Here is a 19,876-nt window from a genome sequence, read left to right as displayed (position 1 = left end):
GCCATTCCCATTATGAATGGTATTTAATTCTCCTTTATATGTTGTTTGCCAATAAAAGGCACCATTAATAATTTACAAGCAATAAAGAGTACAGCTCCTGTAAAACGAGGATTTGTTGCAAGCTTAGTGTCACTCCAGCCACGCCAGGTGTCGGCACATAAGCCGTGCTCCCTGCGCTGTGGGGCCGGAGGTGAGGTAGATGGGAAGAGGGCACCCGGAGCACACAGTGCCACAGGGCAGGGCAGATGAAGGTGATGGGATAAGGGCTCCAAATGTGTGAGAGATATGCTCCTACAGAGCCCAATCCCACACAGTTCCCCTACATTCCCCATCTGGCAATCTGACCACATACCAGAGACAAAGGCAGCTCAAGGTGATGGGGAACAGCCCATGAGGGTGGTTTCCACCATGTCACTGGAAGAAGTCTCTCCAATAAAACACAGAAAGCTCAGACAGGGGAGGCAGCATGTGTTACTCCCCAGCTCTTGGTGGCCTCAAGAGGACCAGAAACACTACTCCTGGGGGCCTTTGTTGCTGGCATTCCCTTGGGGAGGAAGAACACGCTATCTGGAGGAGCTTGGGAAGGCAGGAACCTCCAAGAACCGCTCTTGGGGACAGTAGCTGGCAGTGCCTGCTGCTATCCCAGTTCAGTCATCACCCTCCTCGATCCACAGCGGGCGAGTTTGCTCCTGGAAGATGCATCCCCGAACCACCTTGGGCAGCTCCTCAGTGTGGCTCCAGGCGTGGGGCTCCACACGGGCCCAGGAACACGGCAGAGTGTGGAGAGCCTGCTCTGCACCACGGCACACCTTCAGCACCTCTGAATCCCGCTGGCCTGCCTTCCCCAGCAAGCTCCTGAGGAAAACACAAGGATGAGAGTTACACTTGGTATAGAGAGATGAGGTAGCAAAACCACCCAGGAACTCCCTCACATGTACACAACGCCAGTTCTCCTGCCCTTTTTCCCCTCACATCAGCCAACCCAAACACACACACAGCAAGTGCTCTCATCCTGATCCTTGTCTCTCCCTCTGAACAGTGACAAGGGCCTCTCACTCCTCTCGCGATACCCAACAGCCAGGCCATTCCGTCTTTTCTTACCTGAGTCCTCTAACATTCTTCTCAGTGACCTCGACATGGATAACAATAGGGTATATTTCACTTTTAATTAGATCCCTCACACTCTGAACTCCCAGCTCTAGCAGGCAGTGTTTATTCTGGAAGGGAAATTGAATAGATTTACTGGTTTAAATGGAGAAAAAATAACCCCAGCCCCTGACAGTTACATTAAATCAAACCCCATACTGTGCAATATCATTGCTTTTCCAATAGTAATTCCATTAAATGTGGGATTTACGGGAAGTGCCAAGAGGGAAGGAGGGAACTAAAGAACAGGGTCACCTGCTCCATCACCAACCCAAGAGCCCACCAGACCCCTCACTCAGCTACAGCCCATCTTCATATCCTCTTTGTCGTCGCTGTCACCAACAGCTCCACATTTATCTGTCTGCTCTGAGCAAAGCTGTTGCTGCTTTGGCGAAGACGAGGAATGTGAGAGCAGGGAGGTCATTTCTGCATATGGCATTTTCCACCACCTCCACTAAGAATCCTCAGTTGCCATTTCTTTCACCTGAGCTCCACAAAGACTCAGGGAAAAAGTCTGTACCTGCTGCCCCACAACCTCACAGCACCTGAACCTAAAACACCCTCCAAACTACACAGTCCCCAAGCAAGCAGCTGCTTCTCTATCACCACCCCACCCTTCCTCTTCTCCTGTTCAGCTGTCCCTTCCTCTCCTCCAATCTGAATGGGGTGCCCCATCCTGGCCCTCTCTCTCCACACCAAACAGCTCAGCACCTTCTCCATTGCCTCCCGGATCATGTGGATTCGCCTGCTCTCCCTCTGGCCCTGGGGCGCAGTTCTAGACACAGGGTGCTCCTGATCAGGGGTTGCGCTGGGTTCCCCTTCTGCCAGCTTCTCTGTGAACCAAGAGGAGATATGAAAAAGGAGATGTCAGCCCCTTCTTCCTCTTGCACATATTTTCCACCACAGATCCCGCACATTTACTGCTGCGCTGATGTTTATGAAGTTCAGCGTTTATGGATTCTGGAGAGTGAGTCTAATTATACAACATTACACGTTGGCATGGATCTCCTGCAGCTTTCTGCATACAGAACAAGCAAGATATCACAGCTGAAGACACCTTGCAGGGCAAGAGCAGCACTTGTGTTGCAGTACTGGAGCAGCCTAAGCCAGCTCACAGCCATTATACCCCCTTCCCCATTGCCACATTGTCCCTCCCCACTCTGTAACAGACTATGGCATAAAAATAATTGCTTTATTTTTCCAGGTAGATTTTCTGCAGGGTTTGTGAGCTACATGGGGTCATAGATGGCTCCAGTGAGCAGGCAGAGCTAGGGAAGCAAGAGGAGTGTGCATCTTGGCGGGAGGAAGATGGGGGCCAAGTTGAACCTCCTTTTGTTGGGGGCAGCCTGAGCCACCTCCCCCTGCTCAGAGGCAGAAGGACAGCACCCAACAGCCAAGCCAATGCCAGGCAGGACAGCAACAGAGAGGTGATGCTAAGACAGAGAACCGAGGGCAGAGCTGGCAGGACAGTGAAGTCCATTGTGGACAAAACAACAATCGCCAGGTGCCCCTGGTAACTCCTAAAAGAAGATGTACGATACACACACACACAGAGACCTCACTTGGGACCCACAGGCTCCGCAGCCCCGTGTGGCTGGCTTAAGCAGATGCCAGGCTTTACCAGACTGTGGGCAGATGTCTAGGGCTGTTGACCGTGCTGCCCTAGACAGCTGCCCACAGTGCCACTGAAACCTAAGCAGGGAACCTAATAAGGCTATTAGAAGCTGCTCATCCCTAAGATAGAAATAATTTATTTAGGAGAAGACTCTTCCAAGCCCCAGGCTGCTGGGCATCCTCTGCCTGGTGGCATAGGTCCTTCCCAGGTAAAGCTGGATTCTGCAGAGCCATCTGTTTCCTTTGGGGCCACTGGCTCCTGTGGGAGATCAGCCGACTTACACTAACTGCACTGGCTGGGGAGTTCTCCAAAGGAAAATACAGGCAGCGAAGAAAACAAACGGCTCGGGGATCCCAGATCACCTTCCTTCCCTTGCAACAGGCAAAACTGACAGGGGAGACCAGAGTTTTTGCCCTCAGTGTAAATTCCCAGCCACAGTAATGGCTTCGAAGCGTGTCCCCGTGCAATGTGAGGGGGACCCTGCAGAGGGCTCAGTAGGACAGGATATATGGCCAAGCCACTCAGATAAGAAGCCCAGCGGCCAAGTTTCAGAGCTATACTTTCTCTCCAGCAGACCAGAGATTTTTCACTACCTCCATCACCACTTCCCCCAAAAAATATACCGACTCATTTTTCAGTCCTGCAGTTGGCAAAGGGAGAACTCTAAACACAAGGAAAGGAGAGAGATGGCGATGGGAGGAGGAAGGAGGAAAGAAGCTGTCCTTTGTGAAAATTCCCTATGGGAGAAAAGCCCTTTCCGCAGCAGCCTCTGCAGTGGCGTGTCAGCCTCACACTGCTGGCAGAAGGAAGGGGACAGCAGCACTAAGGCTGGATCCTCCCGTTCCTGGGGAGGAAGAGCTGGTATGAAGTCAACCTGCAGATGGTACCTCAGCCAGGGGCTTCACCTCTGGGAAGAGTCACCCAGAGCAGCAAGGCAATGCCACGACCACCCACTCAAGGGAAGAGGGAGGATCCCCATTCCCCCGGAGACCAGAAGGATTCCCTGTGGTCCAAAGGGATGAGACAGTTAAAAACAGGAGGGAACATCCTGCAGACACTCAGCCCAAGAAGGTGACCTATCAATAGATATTGTCTGGGAAGACAGAGACCTCCGCACTTAGCCACTGAAGAGGCACCTCATGTGCTTTCCAAGAGTCCCATGAGACTACATCTCATACTTCCAAGACTAAGAGCATCTGTTCCCTGCATTGGGCTGACCAAGGCCTCCACAGAAGTTACCTCTTTGAGCAATATCTTAGCTTCTCACTGTATGCCTAAGAAGTGGCAGGAGATAAAAGGGGAAAGCAGACCTCAGAAGCAGGAGGCTTGTGCACTTCACTTCTCCCAAAACAGAACGTGCCGACCACTCATTGCTGCCTACCTGCTGGGCACACGTGGAAGTCCAGGCGAGAAGTGGGCAAGTCCAGCAGGTTTCTGATGAGCCGTGGTGCAAGACAGTTAGGTGACAGCACCACAGGACGGGGTGTCTTGACCACCACAGGGCGCACCAAGCTGTAAGGCTTCAGGTTCACATCTGGGTCTAGAAGACAGGAACGAAGAGAAAGCCGAAGGTGACAACACAGACCAGCCTGTCACCAGCCCATGGACTATCCCATTCTCCCTGTACCACCCCCTCATCCTGACTCATGGAGGCACCTACCAACCATCCTATGTCCCAGGAGAGATCCTACCCTGGTTACAACACTCATTCATGGGCAGATACCTTGGCTGTAACTACACCTCATCCATTTCCCGGAACTTCCTCAAGTTATGCACCAGTTTATTCTCCACAAAAAGTTAGGTGACCCCAAGAACCACAGAAGCAATGGAAAGCCCCAGAAAACCAGGGAAAAGGAAGAGGGACTTTAAATATGCACAGGCTTCCCAAAATCCCATTAGCAGAGTTATAAGAGGTATTGTGGGCAGAGACACTGAGGCATCCCAGATGGCAGTGTCCCTTCAGTGCCCACAAGGGACAACTGGGTGTCCAAGGGTGATGGGGCAGGTGCAGGGGTAACAGCTCACCTGAGCAGGGGTCCAGCCACAGCTGCTGAGGGGGCTGTTCTGGGCTCCTCTGCGGTTTGGATTTCACTAGGCGCAGTTGGTCCAAGGCTCGTTTCTTTAGCTGAGCAGAAAGTGAGGGCAATAAGGCTGAGAGCATAGACCAACACACACACACAGAGCTGGCTGCAGAGCACCCACTGGGGCAAAGGGGATGGAGCACACACGTAGAAAGTATGGGACCAGGTTTGCCCCCTGTCAGGTGCAGTCTGGGAGGTGGGGAGGGGGTAGGAAAGCAGCCAGAGAGCAGTAACACTGCCTGGGCTACAAGCCCCTGCTCTGCTTGCTAACCCAGCTGCCACCTCTGTACGAGCTGGTTTACCAACAGAGTGGGGCAGATTGCATGCTGAGGTGGTGGGGTGGCCACAGGTGCACACACAGAGCTCTCATTGCTAGGTTCTTCGGCTTACATTAGTTCTGTGGCCCTTCTGCTGCCCAGGCATCTGGCCCTTCTCCTGGATCTTCAAAAGCTGGTGAGCCCTGAAAAGACAGAGAGCTTGCACTCAAGCAGCTCTAGAGCCCCCAGAGACTGTAACCTGCTGTGACCTCTTCACCAACGCCCACAGACCTACTGAAGCATACAATCATAGAATCATTTAGGTTGGAAAAGACCTTTAAGATCTTTTGAGTCCAACCATAAACCTAGCACTGCCAAGTCCACTACTAAACCATGTCCCTAAGCACCACATCTACATGTCTTTTAAATACCTCCAGGGATGGTGATGCAACCATTTCCCTGGGCAGCCTGTTCCAGTGCTTGACAACTCTGTTGGTGAAGAAATTTTTCCTAATAGCCAATCTAAACCTCCCCTGGCACAACTTGAGGCCATTTCTTCTTGTCCTACCACTTGTCACCTGGGAGAAGAGACCAACACTCACCTCGCTACATCCTTTCAGGTAGCTGTAGGATGCGGTAAGGTCACCCCTCAGCCTCATCTTCTCCAGACGTATCAAAGCCCTCAATCAACCTCCCATCCTCTCAAGGCACCCAAACACTACTACACTGGTCCCCCACACAAGCCGTGGGTAGCCCACACTATCAAGAGGCCAGTCTGCACCCCTCGGGACTCCTAGGGGATGCTCACCACAGATAAATGGGACAGGTACCCCAGGTACCCCCTGGCTTCCTCCTCACCCTGGTTACCTGCTATAGTTGGGCACTGTCCCCTTGTCCAGGTCCCGCATGGTCAAGGGATCAACACGGGAGCAGTACCACTCCAGCCGCCCTCTGTGCATAGTGTCCATGACATGGAGGATCTCCCGACATTTCACACACAGTGCATAAGGGTCTGACAGCTCCAGGAGGGACAGGTTGGTGCGTACATAAAAAGAGTCTCCAGAAAACTTCTTTCCTTCTTCCAGAGCTTCCTGCAGAGGCTGGTATCCTGGAGCAGGAGAGATAGGTCACCACAGGTGGGAACGCAGGAAGCAACCATCGCTGATAAGATAGCCAAGTCCCCAGCACAGCTGTGATGCTACAGATTGGGGTGGGGTTGCAGAGGAGGCCAACAGACAGAAGGTCTGTACCTCCATCCTGTAATTCAGAGGATGCACAAGTCGCACCAGACAGGGAAAGCTACCGGAGCTACGGCCGGCCAACCCCTGTGTCAGACATGATGGCCTAGGACCAAACAGGAGAGGAGAGAGATAACTGAGATTTACCTCCAAGGCTGGGCAGAGGGTCTGGAAATGGAGGCAGAGAGCTCAGGCTCAAAGATGACCCAGCCACCAGGGCCTTACCTTCCAGGTCCAGCTGAAAGACGAGGCTAGAGGGCTCATCCCAATGCAGCAGGCTCAGGTAGGCAACCTCCCGTGTGCAGTTCTCCAAGGAAAGCACCTCTTCCTTCAGTGACGGCACCCTCAGCTAGCAAGGATCCAATACTGTTAGACTTAAAGGCTGGAAAAGCAGGCTCCCCACTCAGCTCCCTCACCCAGCAGGGTTAAACAAGAGATGTTACAGAGCAAGGCAGGTCCAGGGAAAGCTCTACCTGAGGACAAGGGATCCTCAGTCTGCCTCTGGGTCCCCCCTCTGCCTCTGAAACACCTGCTGCTAGCCACCACCCAGTCTGCTGTGAAAGCAAATGTGTGCGCATGAATGCGTGTGGGAGTGGGGGCAGGTGAGCTGATTTATTTTCAGTTACAGGTGGGATATTAATTCAAGTAGTGTAGCTGTATTTCAAGTGGTGTCATTCTTGCCAAAACAAATGCCCTTCCCTCCATCCAGGAGCTTTCTTCAGAGCAATTATTCTCTATAGCTCAGGAGGGTCACAAAGGCCTTAGAAATTTTGCCTCAGAATTGATTGCTTTGCAACAGGCATGTGCAGGATGCAAACTGCCCTGAAATACTACAAGGTGACAGACAACCCTAAGGACACAGCCATACTGCTGTCTTAATTGCACGACTCCTTTTTGTTTCTCCCCTCCCCACAGCTGAAGAAAGTGTTTCAGAAGGTCTCAGCATTTTTACATGCATAGGTACGCTCAAGTGCCATGAGACCTGGATGGGTGTTTGTGCTGCTTAAAGCTCTAGGCAGGGAGCAGTCCTGGGAAACAAGAGAAATGGAGCTGGCCTTCAAGCTGGGTAGAGGTCAGCTTGCACTGGGGATCACTCCACACTCCTTGCATCATTCCAGGTGCCTTGCAAACCCACGAAGTGAGCCCATTCCCAGACTCACCTCAATGAGCCGGCACCCTTCCCTGAGTCCTGCTTCCTCAACCCGTGAGCCTGGTTTGACCCACTGCACATAAATCCCTGTTCTGTTCCCTCCAAGGATGGATATGTCTGCTCCGAGGCTCTTCTGGGGTGAGGGGTTGCTGGAGTGACCCATGCTAGCGAGCTGCACCACCAGTGACCTGGCAAAGAGAAATGCTAAGTCCAGCAACTGAAGTTTGCTGCTTTTTGTAAGAACCGGTTCCCCATGCCTTGTGTCCAGCTACAGGGTGTTTATTGTACCAAGCGTTGTGGTACAGAGCTTGTGATTCACAGCCATCACCAGGGCGCACACGGAGCTCACAAACCCCCAACAGCCTCTTCCATCACACCAGCCCCTTCCATCCCACCAGCCCTAACACTGAAGCCAAGCTGGGCTCCCACAGTCCTGTCCCTGCCTAGACAGATGTGTGCCCAGCCCAGGGCAACATCTCCACCCCTGCCATGACAAATGGGACAGCACAAAACATTGGAATTCCTGCTAGGAAGCAAGAACTATAGCATCTTCATTTCTCTCCTCTCCCACTAGCGAGAAAAAGCCTGCAAGGGGGGAGGCAGAAAGGAAGGATGTCTCTCCCAAACATGGTCCCGCATAACCACAAAACATCCCCCCAGGCAGCTGGCTCGGTGTGCCTAGCTCAGAGAGCAACAGTAACCTCCTGGTGACCTCCTCACGGCTGGGAAGCGTGGACAAGCAGATCTCTGACTTCACCCTGGCATAGGTACTGCTGGAAGAAGAGAAGGCCCCAAGCGAGGTGCTGGCAAAACCACTGCCTAGGGAAGAGAGCAAGAGGGAGCACATCACCTCTCCGAGTACTACAGGGAGCTCATGTTATTGGGGTGGCAAGGGTCTGTCAACCCTTCCTGGGCATCTTCTAGCATCTGACTAGGAAATCGAGGCTTCAGGGAGGCTTTGAACAGTCACCCTCCTGGACAGTTTCCCATGCCTCCTGAGAACAAGCAAATCTTCACTCCATCAGCATTTCAGACAGAAGGTGGCAGCAGCCAGGACCACCCAGATGTGCCCAGACATCAGCCACCAGCACTAACCACAGGACCTGCCAGCACCAGGAGCTCCACTCCAGATTTACAACCCGTCACCCAGGTAGCAGCAGATGAAGGGAATATCCAGTAACAACCCAAGGCAAAAGCATTTCTCTATTCTGTTACCTGCTCCCCCAGCTTCACATCAAATTATCTGTCAATGCCGCTCTCCATGAATTAAACAGAGCTGATGTGAATAGCTGCCTGCTCTGCAGAAGAAAACCCAGCTTTTCCAGCTGCTGTGGCTGGTAAGGCACATGGGGATGCATGGGTCCATAGCACCCTGCTACAGATACAGAGCCCTCAGAGTGAGCTGCACAAACCAAAAGTATGAGGGAGGGTCAGTTGTCCAACCCCTCCCTGCACAACCACCACTTCTTTTTAGCTACACCCTTTGGGGAAAGCCCCCACCCTGATACCTGTTGCATCTTCCATGCTGCTGAAGGAGCCACAGGACAAGCTACAAAGGAGACAAAATGGGATCTGTGAGGCAAGAGCTTTTCCAAAGCCTGTTTGCATCCCATTCTCAATCCCATCCCCACAACCTTCCCCTACCCCACAGAAGCCCCCCGCTCAGCCAGCACACAGCTGCTAGCCAGCCCTCCCACTCTCAGCCCCCACTCCAGGTTCACCCCTCCCCTTCCAGCCTGCTCTCCCTGGGCCCCAAAAGCCCCACAAAGGAGACGGACTGGAGCAGCCCCCAGCAATCACCTTTTGTAGGGCATGCACCTATCTTCCCGCTGCCGACGAAGGATGGAGCCAATGCAAGGGGGGAAGGGGAAGGTGGAAAGGCGGTTGATATCCTTCTCATTGTCGGGAGTCACCTCCTTGGGCAGTGAAAGAGAGATGTCTGCTAACACCAACACCCAGCACCACCTCTCCCCTCCCTTCAGATCAGGTCACAAAGAGCTCCTCAGGTATCACACGACTCTTCAGGGACCATCCATATCCCTCCAAACACCCAGGGGCACCTTGTTTTCCCGAGGAGAGACCACAGAGGGAGCTGCATGACACTGCATCCCCATCTTTTTGCAATGTATAAGCTGTAGGAGTAGGAACAGATGAAGAGAATACCCAGCTTTGTCCTTCTATCTCCCTTTTAGCCACCACACACCTGTGGAACTGCCCATCTTAGGGTGCTTTAGGATGAGTTCAAAGAGTCAAAGGAAAGAACCTGGCTCCCGTAAAAAGAATACAATGCTGCTACAGGATTCAAAAGAGCCAGGATTTCTCCCCCAGCGTGCGTAGATTAAACAGCTTTTTGGGTAGGATAACATTTTACATAAGGCTGTTGATTTCTAGGGTGTCATATGGGCTGCAGAGAGTTTCACTTCCCCCTCTTTCCTACCCAGCTGAGTGCTGCATACATACTGCAGCAGTGCGGCGCTGGCCAGTTTGTCAGAGACTGAAAGAACAAAGCTTTGCACCTGGGATCTGCCCCACCTTACACACAGCCCCATGCCCCGTCTTCCACAAAGTCATAGCCCCACAACAAACCCACTCAGATGCCTCTGTGCCCTTCCTGAGCAGCATGGGTCCCCACTGCCCTCAGCTGAGGGTCAGCCTCTCATGGTCAAGTGCTCACCATGCTCTGAATGGCCGAATCCCCTGGGAATGGGATAACAGAAACCCCCAGCGGATCCACAAGTCCAGTTGTAAAGCTGGTAGAGTTGTCTACAAGGCTCCAGGTGCTGCTGAGGTTGGAGCAGAGGGAGTAGGAAGAGCTGCACATCTGGGAGAGAAGGGACTCCATCACCCCACTGCGCCCCCCAGAAATCAGTCCTGACCCTTCTGCCTTCTCTGGTCCCCCTTCTTTCTAGCCACCCTCACCTTGCTCAGACTGCGGCTGCCTTGGCACCGCTGCAGCTGTGCCTCCAGAGTGCTGTTCAGCCCTTCTGCCTGGCTTAGCTTGCTTAGGAGCTCATCCCGCTCCTCCTCCAGGGCCCGCACGCGTTTGCGGTACTGGTCCTTCTCAATAAGGCTCTGGGAGTATTGTAACTGCACCCCATCACGGCTCTGGATTGCCTGCAAGAAGCCAGGCTGAGAGTGAGAAAAAGCAAAGAACTGCACTACTAATCCCCATCTCACACCTTTGCATGGATGGAGAAGATCCACTGGGGAAGGACGGGTTATCCAGAGCAGAGACAAATGCCCTGGTCCAGCTGGGAGGTGGAGAGCTGTAGGGAGAGCAATTTACCTGGTCCCGCTCTTTTTCGATCTCCTCCAGCTGCAGCAGCACTGTGTTCATACGATGCTTGTAGAGATCACAGTCCTTCTGCAATGTCCGGTATTTCAGCTGCAAATCTTCCACCTCCTGGAGGTACTGGCAACAGCAAGCAGCAAGCATTAGCCCTCCTAGAAGTGACTGCTGTGGCTTCCCAGTCCCCTCCCTCCCCTCTCTTCCAGGCCCTTCTCGGTGTGCGGGGGCAGTGATGGGGGTGGTGATGAATGCTCTACCTTATCCCTCAGCTCCTCGGCCCACAGCAGCTCATTCTGCAGGGAGCTGAGTTTCTGGCAGAGATCCTGCCGGTCATCTTGGGCTTCCTTCCAGTCGTGCTCCAGAATGTCCAGCAGGATCTGCTCAGAGCCTGGCACTGGGCCCTCGCCGGGCGTCTAGAGAGTGAGGGTACTGTCACTGCACCACAAGCACTGAGGGAGCACCAGACCAGGACAATGACAAGCAGACTGGCGCAACTGTCATCATCCTCCTACGTTAATCTAATGCACACTCCAAGGCACAAAGTCACACTTGTAAGCACATCCAAGAGTCACAGAGCTGGGAACAAGGGCCCATCGCTACCTCAACCCAGAAGCAACGGCAGTCACCACAGCCAAGAAATATGCTCAGAGGAAGGGACAGGCCAAGCAGGACAGTGATTTCACCCACCTTTCCAGTGCTCACATCACCAGCACTGGGGCTGCCCCAGGGAAGGAGGCAACCTGGAGCCTTCCCTGCCCCGCCAGGTACCTGCAACATGCCCTGCAGCTCCTGTAGCGATGCCGTGAGTCGCTGGTTCTCAGCCCACAGCTCAGACACGGTGTCGGGGTGGCCCCGCTCCTCTGCCTCTCGCTGGGGCGGCACAGACACCTGTTTCCGCAGCAGGCTGCACTCTTCCTCTAGGCTGGTCACTTTGCATTTCAGCTGATCCACCTGCAACCCAGGGAAGAAACATAGTCTTGACACACATAGCTCTGCACCTCTGCCTTAGCAGGAGAGTGAAGCAGAGGATGCGGGGCAGAAAAAGGGTCTGGAGGTAAGGAAAGCCAGGGCTGGGCAACTGGGCAAAGGAGTATCCTGCTGTTGGGCCAAGGTTAGCACAGCTGCGCACAAAAGCTTTTCCCTGCAGGGCAAAGGAGGAAGATGCACTTGCATAAGCAAAGTCAGTCTCAGGATCCTCTCTTGGTGCAACCACTTTCTTGGTGCCTAGGGGCATCCCCAGTGCAGCTGGCCTTGACCGTGGGTGGACCAGGGACCTCTGGTGTGCTGCCAAGGCCAGCAGCTGTATCTTAAAGGCTTCCCAGCTCCTAGAACAGCTGAAAACCAAATCTGCAGTAGAAAAATCCACTGGAGGCTATTCAGTGTGGGGAGACCACCTCTGGCCTGGGAAGTGTTTAAGGCTCAAGCTGCTGGAGGCTGCATGGTACCACAGATGCATCGTCACACCCTGGCCTGCTCTCACACTCCTCCACCGACATGTCACTAGAAACAGAGGAGGTCAGTTACTTTTAGGAGTAAAGGAGGTCCTCACAGAACTGTGACAACTGGTGAGTCTGATCAGAGAACCCAAGTCTCACAGCCAGGTAAGGCTTTGAGAGCAAAGAGGGCAGGGGAAACCTAACAAAGCCACTGAGCACTAAGCAGCACTGCCACAATTGCCAAGGAGAGATTCTGGAACAGGATTACTTCTGTAAATCTGCCCAAAAGACCTAGAATGACTTTCAGAGACCAGACACTTCTGGACCCTGGAGTCAGGAGGGGGTCTGGTGGCCCACCCTGCTTCCAGGGTGATTTCTTTACCCCATAGTCACCCACAAGCAATTCACTTCCCTGCTCAGAGGAGGCCCAGGGGAGCTGGCATTGGCAGGAATACCAGATAGAAGGCAGGGGAGGATCCCAGCACCGGCAGAGCAGAATGAGGAATGAAATGTAACTGTGGGGCTCTGTGAGAGGTCCAGACCAAGACTGGTAGGGGAAATGCCAGGAGACAGCTGAGCACTGAGGAAATTGGGTTATTAATAGGTTCAAAGTAGGGCTGTCCATGCCCAGGCAGGAAATGGGTGTGAGTTTGCTGCAGGTGAGAGCTTGGCAGCTGGCATGCAGCATCACGAATTCCTTCAGGTATGCAGGGCATGAATCTCCCAAACGTCATGAGGGAGACAAGGAGGTGGTGGGGAGCGGCAGGGGGAGGTGAAGTCTGGGCCAAAACACTCCTACGAGCAGCAAGGCACGCTGGGCAGCTCCAGGCAGCATGCCCATGCCCAGTGCCTCATGTGCAGGTGCCTGCACAGCCACCATCCTCACTAGAAAGAGAAAAACACAAGCCCTTTCCCAGGGAAAAAGTAAATACAAACTCAGATTTGACAGAATCAGCTGACTGCTGTGTGTCTGCGCTACCCGGACACATTGCAAGCGCCTGCCGGCGGAGCAGGCAGCACAGGGCAGCAGGAACATGCAGGAGCAGACAGGGCATCTCACAGTACCAAAAGCCAGGCTGAGAGTTGAGAGATGCTGAGGAAGGCATCGCCCTGACAGCTCCTCTGAGGAGTCCGTTTTGTCTCCTCTAGGTGCTGTATCTGCAGCTGCCCTAGGGCAGTGGAGAGCCTCCTGTGTTGCCCTGCAGGGCACATTCCCCCTCAAGAGCAGGGGCACATGCCCCAACATATGTCCTGCCTGCCATCAGCTCCTTCACTCTCACAGGCCACCATGTGCAGACATTCGTGCGCATCCCTCTCAGTCGTCAGACCCCCACCACCTCCTGCGGCCAACCCTCATGTTCCCCAAAGCCATACCGCCAGCTGCAGGTCCCTGCTTCGCAGCACGGCCATGTTCTTCTCCTCACAGAGCTGTGCATAGCGCATGGCCATCATGTAGTTCTCATCCTTCAGCCTCAGCAGCTCCACACTGTTGGAGTCCCACTCCTCTCTCAGCCGCTGGCAACGCTCCTGCACCTTCAGGAGTTCCTTGAGCTGCTGCTCCAGCCGGGCCTGCTCTTGCTCCAATGCCTGGTTTTTCAACTGGAGCTGGTGTTCCTTCAGCAGGTGCTCTTTCCGCTGAGCCCTCACCTTCTTCACCTCCATGATCAGGAACTGAGTTAGTCCCTCAGGGCCTTCCTCATCTGGGGGGAGACAAAGGAGAATCTGGTCCTGGCTGCTGAGACAGGGGTAACTGCCAAATACCAGCCTGCAGATATGCTCAATGCTCTGTTTTCCACCAAGGGGTGCCAAGCTCTCCTGAGGGTTGTAGCCCTTCTTGTCACAGGTTTACAGCACAACAGTCCATCACACACGTACACCTGGCCCCCTCCCTAGCAGATCCAGGGCACAGAGCTGTCAGGGTTCCTCACACACTGGTAGCATGAACCAGGTTTTTATGCATGCACATGCAGAGATTTCTGACCCTTCCCATGCAAGCAGCAGCTGAAGAGAAGACGGAGCACCTGCCCCTACCCAGGATCATAGAGCAGCGCTGGGCTGCCTCCCTCCCCGTTAGCCGCGTGTAGTGCTCTGGGTAGTAAAACTCTAAGGATTCCAGGAAGGCTTCATAGCCTCGCTTTCCACGGCGCCGGAGGATGTCCATCAGGTAACCTGGAAGAAGGGACAAAGAGCTAGGATTAATTCCTTGCAAACCAGAAAGAAAACAGCATAGCCCAGCTTCATAATATGAAGTAGCATCTCCACCAGTTTTACTTCCATCCACAAGAATGGGAATGGCTACAGGAGGGAATGGGGTGGGAATACTGCCTTCATCTATGTGCACGCAGGGGGAAGCCCACAGAGGGTGAGAGGGAGGTCTGGCTGCAGAACAGCTCAGAGAGCAGCAAAGCCGAGGTAGCAATGCAGTGGGAGACACCAGGAGGCCACATAAACACGTGCTGGGTAGCATCCACTGCACATCAAAACCAGGCTGTCCCCACAAACCAGGCCCATCTAAGTGCAAATTTGTGCTTTCTCCCACCTGTCTGGTTGCTTTTGCAAGGGAATCGGCACGAATTCAGGACCTCCTCCTCATCCTGCTCATCTATCACACGACACTGGCGCAGGTACGGAGTAAGCTTCGCCGGGTTCAGGGAGCGGGTCAGCTGATGTCGTGCACTCTCAATCTTCTCCCAGATGGTGTCTTCTTCCTCCTCCTGCTCCAAGAGGCTGCAGGCTTGGGCAGGGGCATTCTCCAGGGCTGGGAGGATAAAAGGATAGAGAAAGTCTGAGGAATGATGGAGAAGCACAGGATAAAAGGCATGAGGAGGCATGGGAGAACATGAGTCAAGGTATGATCCTGCAAATGATTCATCAGTCTTGCAAACAGGACTCAGATACATCAGAAGCCATTTTACATACAAATTGGTTCAGCAGGATCTTCAGTGTCCACTTAGGGCCTTAGATACACAGAAGACAAGCGGTGCATAAGGGAGTTAGGAACATATACTGTAGGAAGTCCAGGGAAGATGTTATCTTCATCCCTGAAGCATTTTTAAATCCCCCCAAACATCGCACATCTTCCTTTTTTCCCCTCCTTGCAAACTGGAAATTCTCAAGACCAAGAGTTTTCAGAACCTGGGACGTGCTGTCTCATACTAGGGCTGGAAAGGTGGCTTTCCCTGGTGATTCACTCGACTGTGCACACCCCAAGCGTTGGTGACCAAACATGTTCTTGAGGGCACCGTTGCATGGAGCAGTTGGCTACAGGTGAAACCAAACGGGAATTGCAGAAGCCTACCTTCAATGTATCTTCCACACATCAGTGTGGAGCCCTGGAAATATGTAGCAACAAGGGAATCCATCTATCAACCAAATAAAGCAAGAGGGAACACCTGAAGTCAATGGACCGAAAACCCTTAGAGCAGTAGCGAACTTGCTCCATTACATCCTACGAGCTGTGATGGAGCAGGTATGTGCAAGGAGCTCTCTTTCCAGCTATGTATCAACTCAACCAGCATTACCTATTTTCACTTGAGAAATACAATCTGCTTCAGAGGCTAGCACAAATCCTTTTGGCTGGCAAGGCAGAGCACAGCAAAGATCTTCTGAGACCATGAAGCCATCTCTCCCCGCCAGTGTGCACCATTACCTACCGCTCTGGTGCTGGCATCAAGCGCAGCTTTCCTTACCCCAGCCACAAACATCCCCAGGGGCAGTGCAGTGGTTCATGAAGGAAACCTCCCACCTTTTTTTTTTTTTTTTTTTGGGGGGGTGCGGTTTTTTTCTTTCTTTCTTGGGGTGAGAATGATATTACACTATTTCAGACAGCCACCTAGCACAGCAAGGAGGATGGCTGAGAAAGCTGTGCATAAATTAATCCTCCAAGTAGAAATACAAGAGGCTCAGGATCTGCTGGATGAAGCGTAACGGGAAAAGAGAATTGTTGAATCCACAAAAGATAATCAAGTGTCTGATTTCCAGCGCCAAAGGACTTAGGAGCCTAAATACCAACACAGATCTGGATTGTCCTAGGTTGAATAAAGAAAACAAACTTTGTTTCTTGCAGAAGCTGATCTCTCTCATTTGGGACAAGCTCGCTTGCCACAGGGACATAAGTATGCAGGAGGAGGACGCAACAGCAGGTCACACAAGCTGCGTTGTTTTGAGCTCCGCTCCTCTGCGGCGGACTTTGGATTTTAAATCGAAGTTACTTCGCCAAGAAACCCACGCCAGCTGTCCAAGCAGCGACCAGCCCCTCGGCTCGGCGGAGAGGGAGACGGCGGAAGGGCCTGGGAGCCGAGCCGGCACACCCCGCCGCCCGGCGCGCCCCGCCCGCCGCCCGGGGCGCCCCCCTCAGCCGCCCGGCGACCCCTCCAGGCCGGGGCGGGCAGCGCTTCCCGCTCCGGCCAGCCCGACGGCGCGCCGAGGGGAATGGCGAGCCGGAGCCAGCCCTGCGGAGGTGGCTAGGAAAGTGCAGAAGAGGAGCGAACAGCCCACCACCCCCGGAGCCTGTGCCAAACCCACGCTCCCGGCCGCCCTGGGGCGACGCAACTGGCCCCGTGGGAGAGGGGCCACAGCGGGCTGCGCCGCCCCCGCGGGCCGCGGGGAGAAGCGCCCGTTACCCGCTCCCGAGGGGGGCTCGCCCCTTACCCGCCATCGCCGCCGGGCGGGCCGCGCCCCGCTCCGCTCCGCGCCGCCGTCCCGCCGCCCCGGCAGGTGTGTCTGAAGCGCTCTCCCCACCCCGCCGCACCTTCCCTCCCCCGTCCCTCCTCCAGCCGGCTGGGAGGGAACCGGCAGCCCCCGGGCGATGGAGAGCCCAGCCCAGCCCAGCCCGCCCCCGGCGGCACTCACCGGCGGGGCGAAGGCGGTCCCTGCCCCGGCCTCTCCCGGTTTCTGAGACCCTGCGGGTGCTCCTCACCTGGGCGAGCCGCGGAAGGGCTTTTCTCTGCGCGTGTCCCGTATTTCTCTCCCCCACCTCCAGCCCCGGGACGGAGCTGCTCTCCGGAAGGATGTGGCTGGCCACCGGCTTCTTCCGAAACGCGCCCGGCTTCCCCTGGCGGCGGGCCGGCGGGGGCAGGGGGTGCCCGGCCGGGCCTCCCACCGCAGCGCTGCCGAGGCGGGCGGTCTCCCCTGGCAGAGCACAGGCTCCCCAACTCTGCCTGCAGAGAAGAGGCGCATAAGGAGTTTTTTTGGTTCAAGGGCTCCAGAAATTGCAGCCTAGCCACCCCAGATGTAAGGCTGGTTCTGGATGGGGGGGGTGGTGGTGGTGGTGTCAAATAAGGACAGAAAATGAGGGTGGTGGAAAGAAGCCCGATCCAGGCCGAGAAAAGGTCCCACAGACTTAATTTCTCTTCCGCACCCCTGCCCCCTCCTTAGTAGTGTCTGGGTGGAGCTGGGTTGGAGTCACCCTCCGGGCAGCGTGACTGAGTGGTACCCCAGGGCATGCGGGGGCTTGCACCAGCCTGACCGGGCACTGAGTCCCCCACAGGCACTGAGTCCCCCACGCCAGGAGCAGATGCCAGGAAGCCTTCCTCCACCCACCCCGATCCAAGTGGCCACAGCAATCCCAGGAGTGGATCTGTGTGTCCACACAGCATCTGAAAGGGTCTGCATATGGTAAACCCCACCCCTGCCAGGTAACCAATTGCCCAAATCTGTGCTTACCACTGGGACTAGGAGGGTTCTAAGAGAGATGGAGTTGGACACTGTGATTCAGTTCCAACATCATATGCCACCTCCTCCAAGGCTCAGGTGTTTTTCATTTTCTCTAGCAATCCCATCACACTGTCACTTCATCACGCTCAACCATGTCAAGCCTCAGACCTCAGCAGCCAGGACAGGCGGCACAGGCTCCATTCAAGAGATTCCCAATGCAATATCAAGCTCATAAGAAATGGGAGTTCACCTGATTCCCCCCAGCCACAGGGTCAGCCCACAGGGTAGCACAAAGTAGTGTTGTGCATCCTTCCAGGGCTCTGGACACAACATGAAGGAGCCCTGTATTGCTCCTGCCCCTGCCAACGTGTTCCCAAAAGGGAGATGCCCTCAGCACCCCATAACTGCAGCTTCTAGACTTACCTCTGCATGGAAACCTTCCCTCCTCTCTCAGATAAGTGAAGGAACCAAAGCGGGAGGAGTATGAAACAATCTGGGGCCCTGAAATCATACTGGGGCCCCTGTCCTAAAGGATTTCCCTTGTGCCCAAAATGAACATCTTCATTTGTTACTCCTCCAGGGCTAATGGCAGACACATCCTCTCTGGTCCCCACAGGGTTCCTGCACCAGCTTCCACAAGGTGGTTTGAGGGAAGGGAGGCTTTAGGAAGACGGTTTCCTCATGCTTCTATGTTCTTTTCAAGATCAAGCACAACCACCATTTGAGAATTGAGGCTGTATGTGCGATGCACAGAGCATCACATAGATACATAGCCTCTTTCTTGCAAAATATACACAGGCATTGAGCAAACACCAGGCACACGCGCGCGCACACACACACACAGGCAGGCAGGGCTTTCAGCAACCACCTCCTCTCACATGGCATCTGAACCAACAGGCACTGGCTGACACCCCGAGGGTATGAATTTGCTGCTGACTCACCCTCCCTGCAAGGGGTCCCAACAGCTGCCTTCCCCTCCCTTGCAAACCCAGTGCTGCACAGCTCCCCCCTAATGAGCGTGTGCTGACCCAAGACCACCCGTTACAAGGCACAGCTCCAGCCACCAGCCCTTACCTCCAGCCAGAGGCATCCAGTTGAGTGATCAAAAAGCAAATACAAACAAGGCTGCCTGCATGGAACCCGTTCTGACTCAAGGCATGTCAATTTTTGCTTGCTAGTTATTCTCTGGCAAACAACCCAGGTCTCTCTTTCTAGTGAAAAGATTTCCTGAGCAGGATATTATGTGGTGATAGAAGATAAGATCTTCATGGTCATGATAAAAGCCCCAAAACAAGGGTTGGTTTCTCTCAATCACCCAGAAAGAGATGAACTCAAGACTGATGTCAAGGAAACCTCTCCCTCCATCTGCCCTGACCCCATGGGCAGTGGCTGTGGTGCTTTGTGACTCAGAGCATACAGACATCATCAGACAGAGCAGGTCCCACATCAAGCACCATCAGCTGCTCTCCTTCATGGAGGGTCTCAGCATGGCAGGTACCCCAGGAGCAAACAGACCACCCCTGAAGGCTCTGGGCTGGGCAGCTGATCCCAACAGGTCAGACAGCGTCTAAGAGGAAGAATATATCCTATCCCTGGGTTTTGGCCAGAGTTTGGAGGCACAGAGATGAAGAGCTCTCCCTTTGGAGTGAAGCTGCAGTTGAAGAAGACATCCCCAGTTCATCTGAGATGTGTGATCCCACCAAACCACACATGCTCACAGCACAGCCAGGTGTTACATTTCCAAAACAGCATTACCAAAATAGCTTTAGTAGCAGCTACTTTTGTGCTGGCACACTTGATTTCACACTAGGAATGACATTGGGGTGTTTGGGTGAGATTTTTTGTGTTGAATCGTTGGTTGGGTGGTTTGTGTTTTGTTTTGTTTTGTTTTTTTCAAATCATAATCAAAATATTTGCACTAGTAAAACTTTCCAAGCCACACCGTCTCACACAGGAAATCTATGACAAGCCAGCAAATGGTGAGCCATGCGTTGTTTCCACTGCCAGAG

General features: G+C 54.0%; 1 protein-coding gene across 1 annotated transcript; it reads right to left on the bottom strand.

Annotated features, from left to right (window-relative positions):
- Positions 1-4: 4 nt before the first annotated feature.
- Positions 5-16,891, bottom strand: CARD10 (caspase recruitment domain family member 10). The gene is made up of 21 exons (XM_037387978.1): positions 16,863-16,891; positions 14,752-14,970; positions 14,244-14,381; positions 13,587-13,912; positions 11,545-11,727; positions 11,034-11,189; positions 10,774-10,899; positions 10,407-10,601; positions 10,162-10,308; positions 9,288-9,403; positions 8,996-9,036; positions 8,189-8,306; positions 7,498-7,675; positions 6,563-6,686; positions 5,967-6,207; positions 5,233-5,302; positions 4,787-4,886; positions 4,143-4,301; positions 1,858-1,979; positions 1,102-1,217; positions 5-855 (listed from the first exon to the last, which is right to left on the bottom strand). The coding sequence occupies exons 1-21, from the start codon at positions 16,867-16,869 to the stop codon at positions 648-650; spliced, it is 3,090 nt and encodes a 1,029-aa protein (XP_037243875.1). The 5' UTR covers positions 16,870-16,891; the 3' UTR covers positions 5-647.
- Positions 16,892-19,876: the final 2,985 nt, after the last annotated feature.

The sequence above is a fragment of the Falco rusticolus genome, chromosome 5 (genome assembly GCF_015220075.1).
Source record: "Falco rusticolus isolate bFalRus1 chromosome 5, bFalRus1.pri, whole genome shotgun sequence".
In the NCBI taxonomy this organism is placed as follows: Eukaryota; Metazoa; Chordata; class Aves; order Falconiformes; family Falconidae; genus Falco; species Falco rusticolus.
Note: the sequence above shows the minus strand (reverse complement) of the source record. Positions and strands in the feature narration are given on the sequence as shown.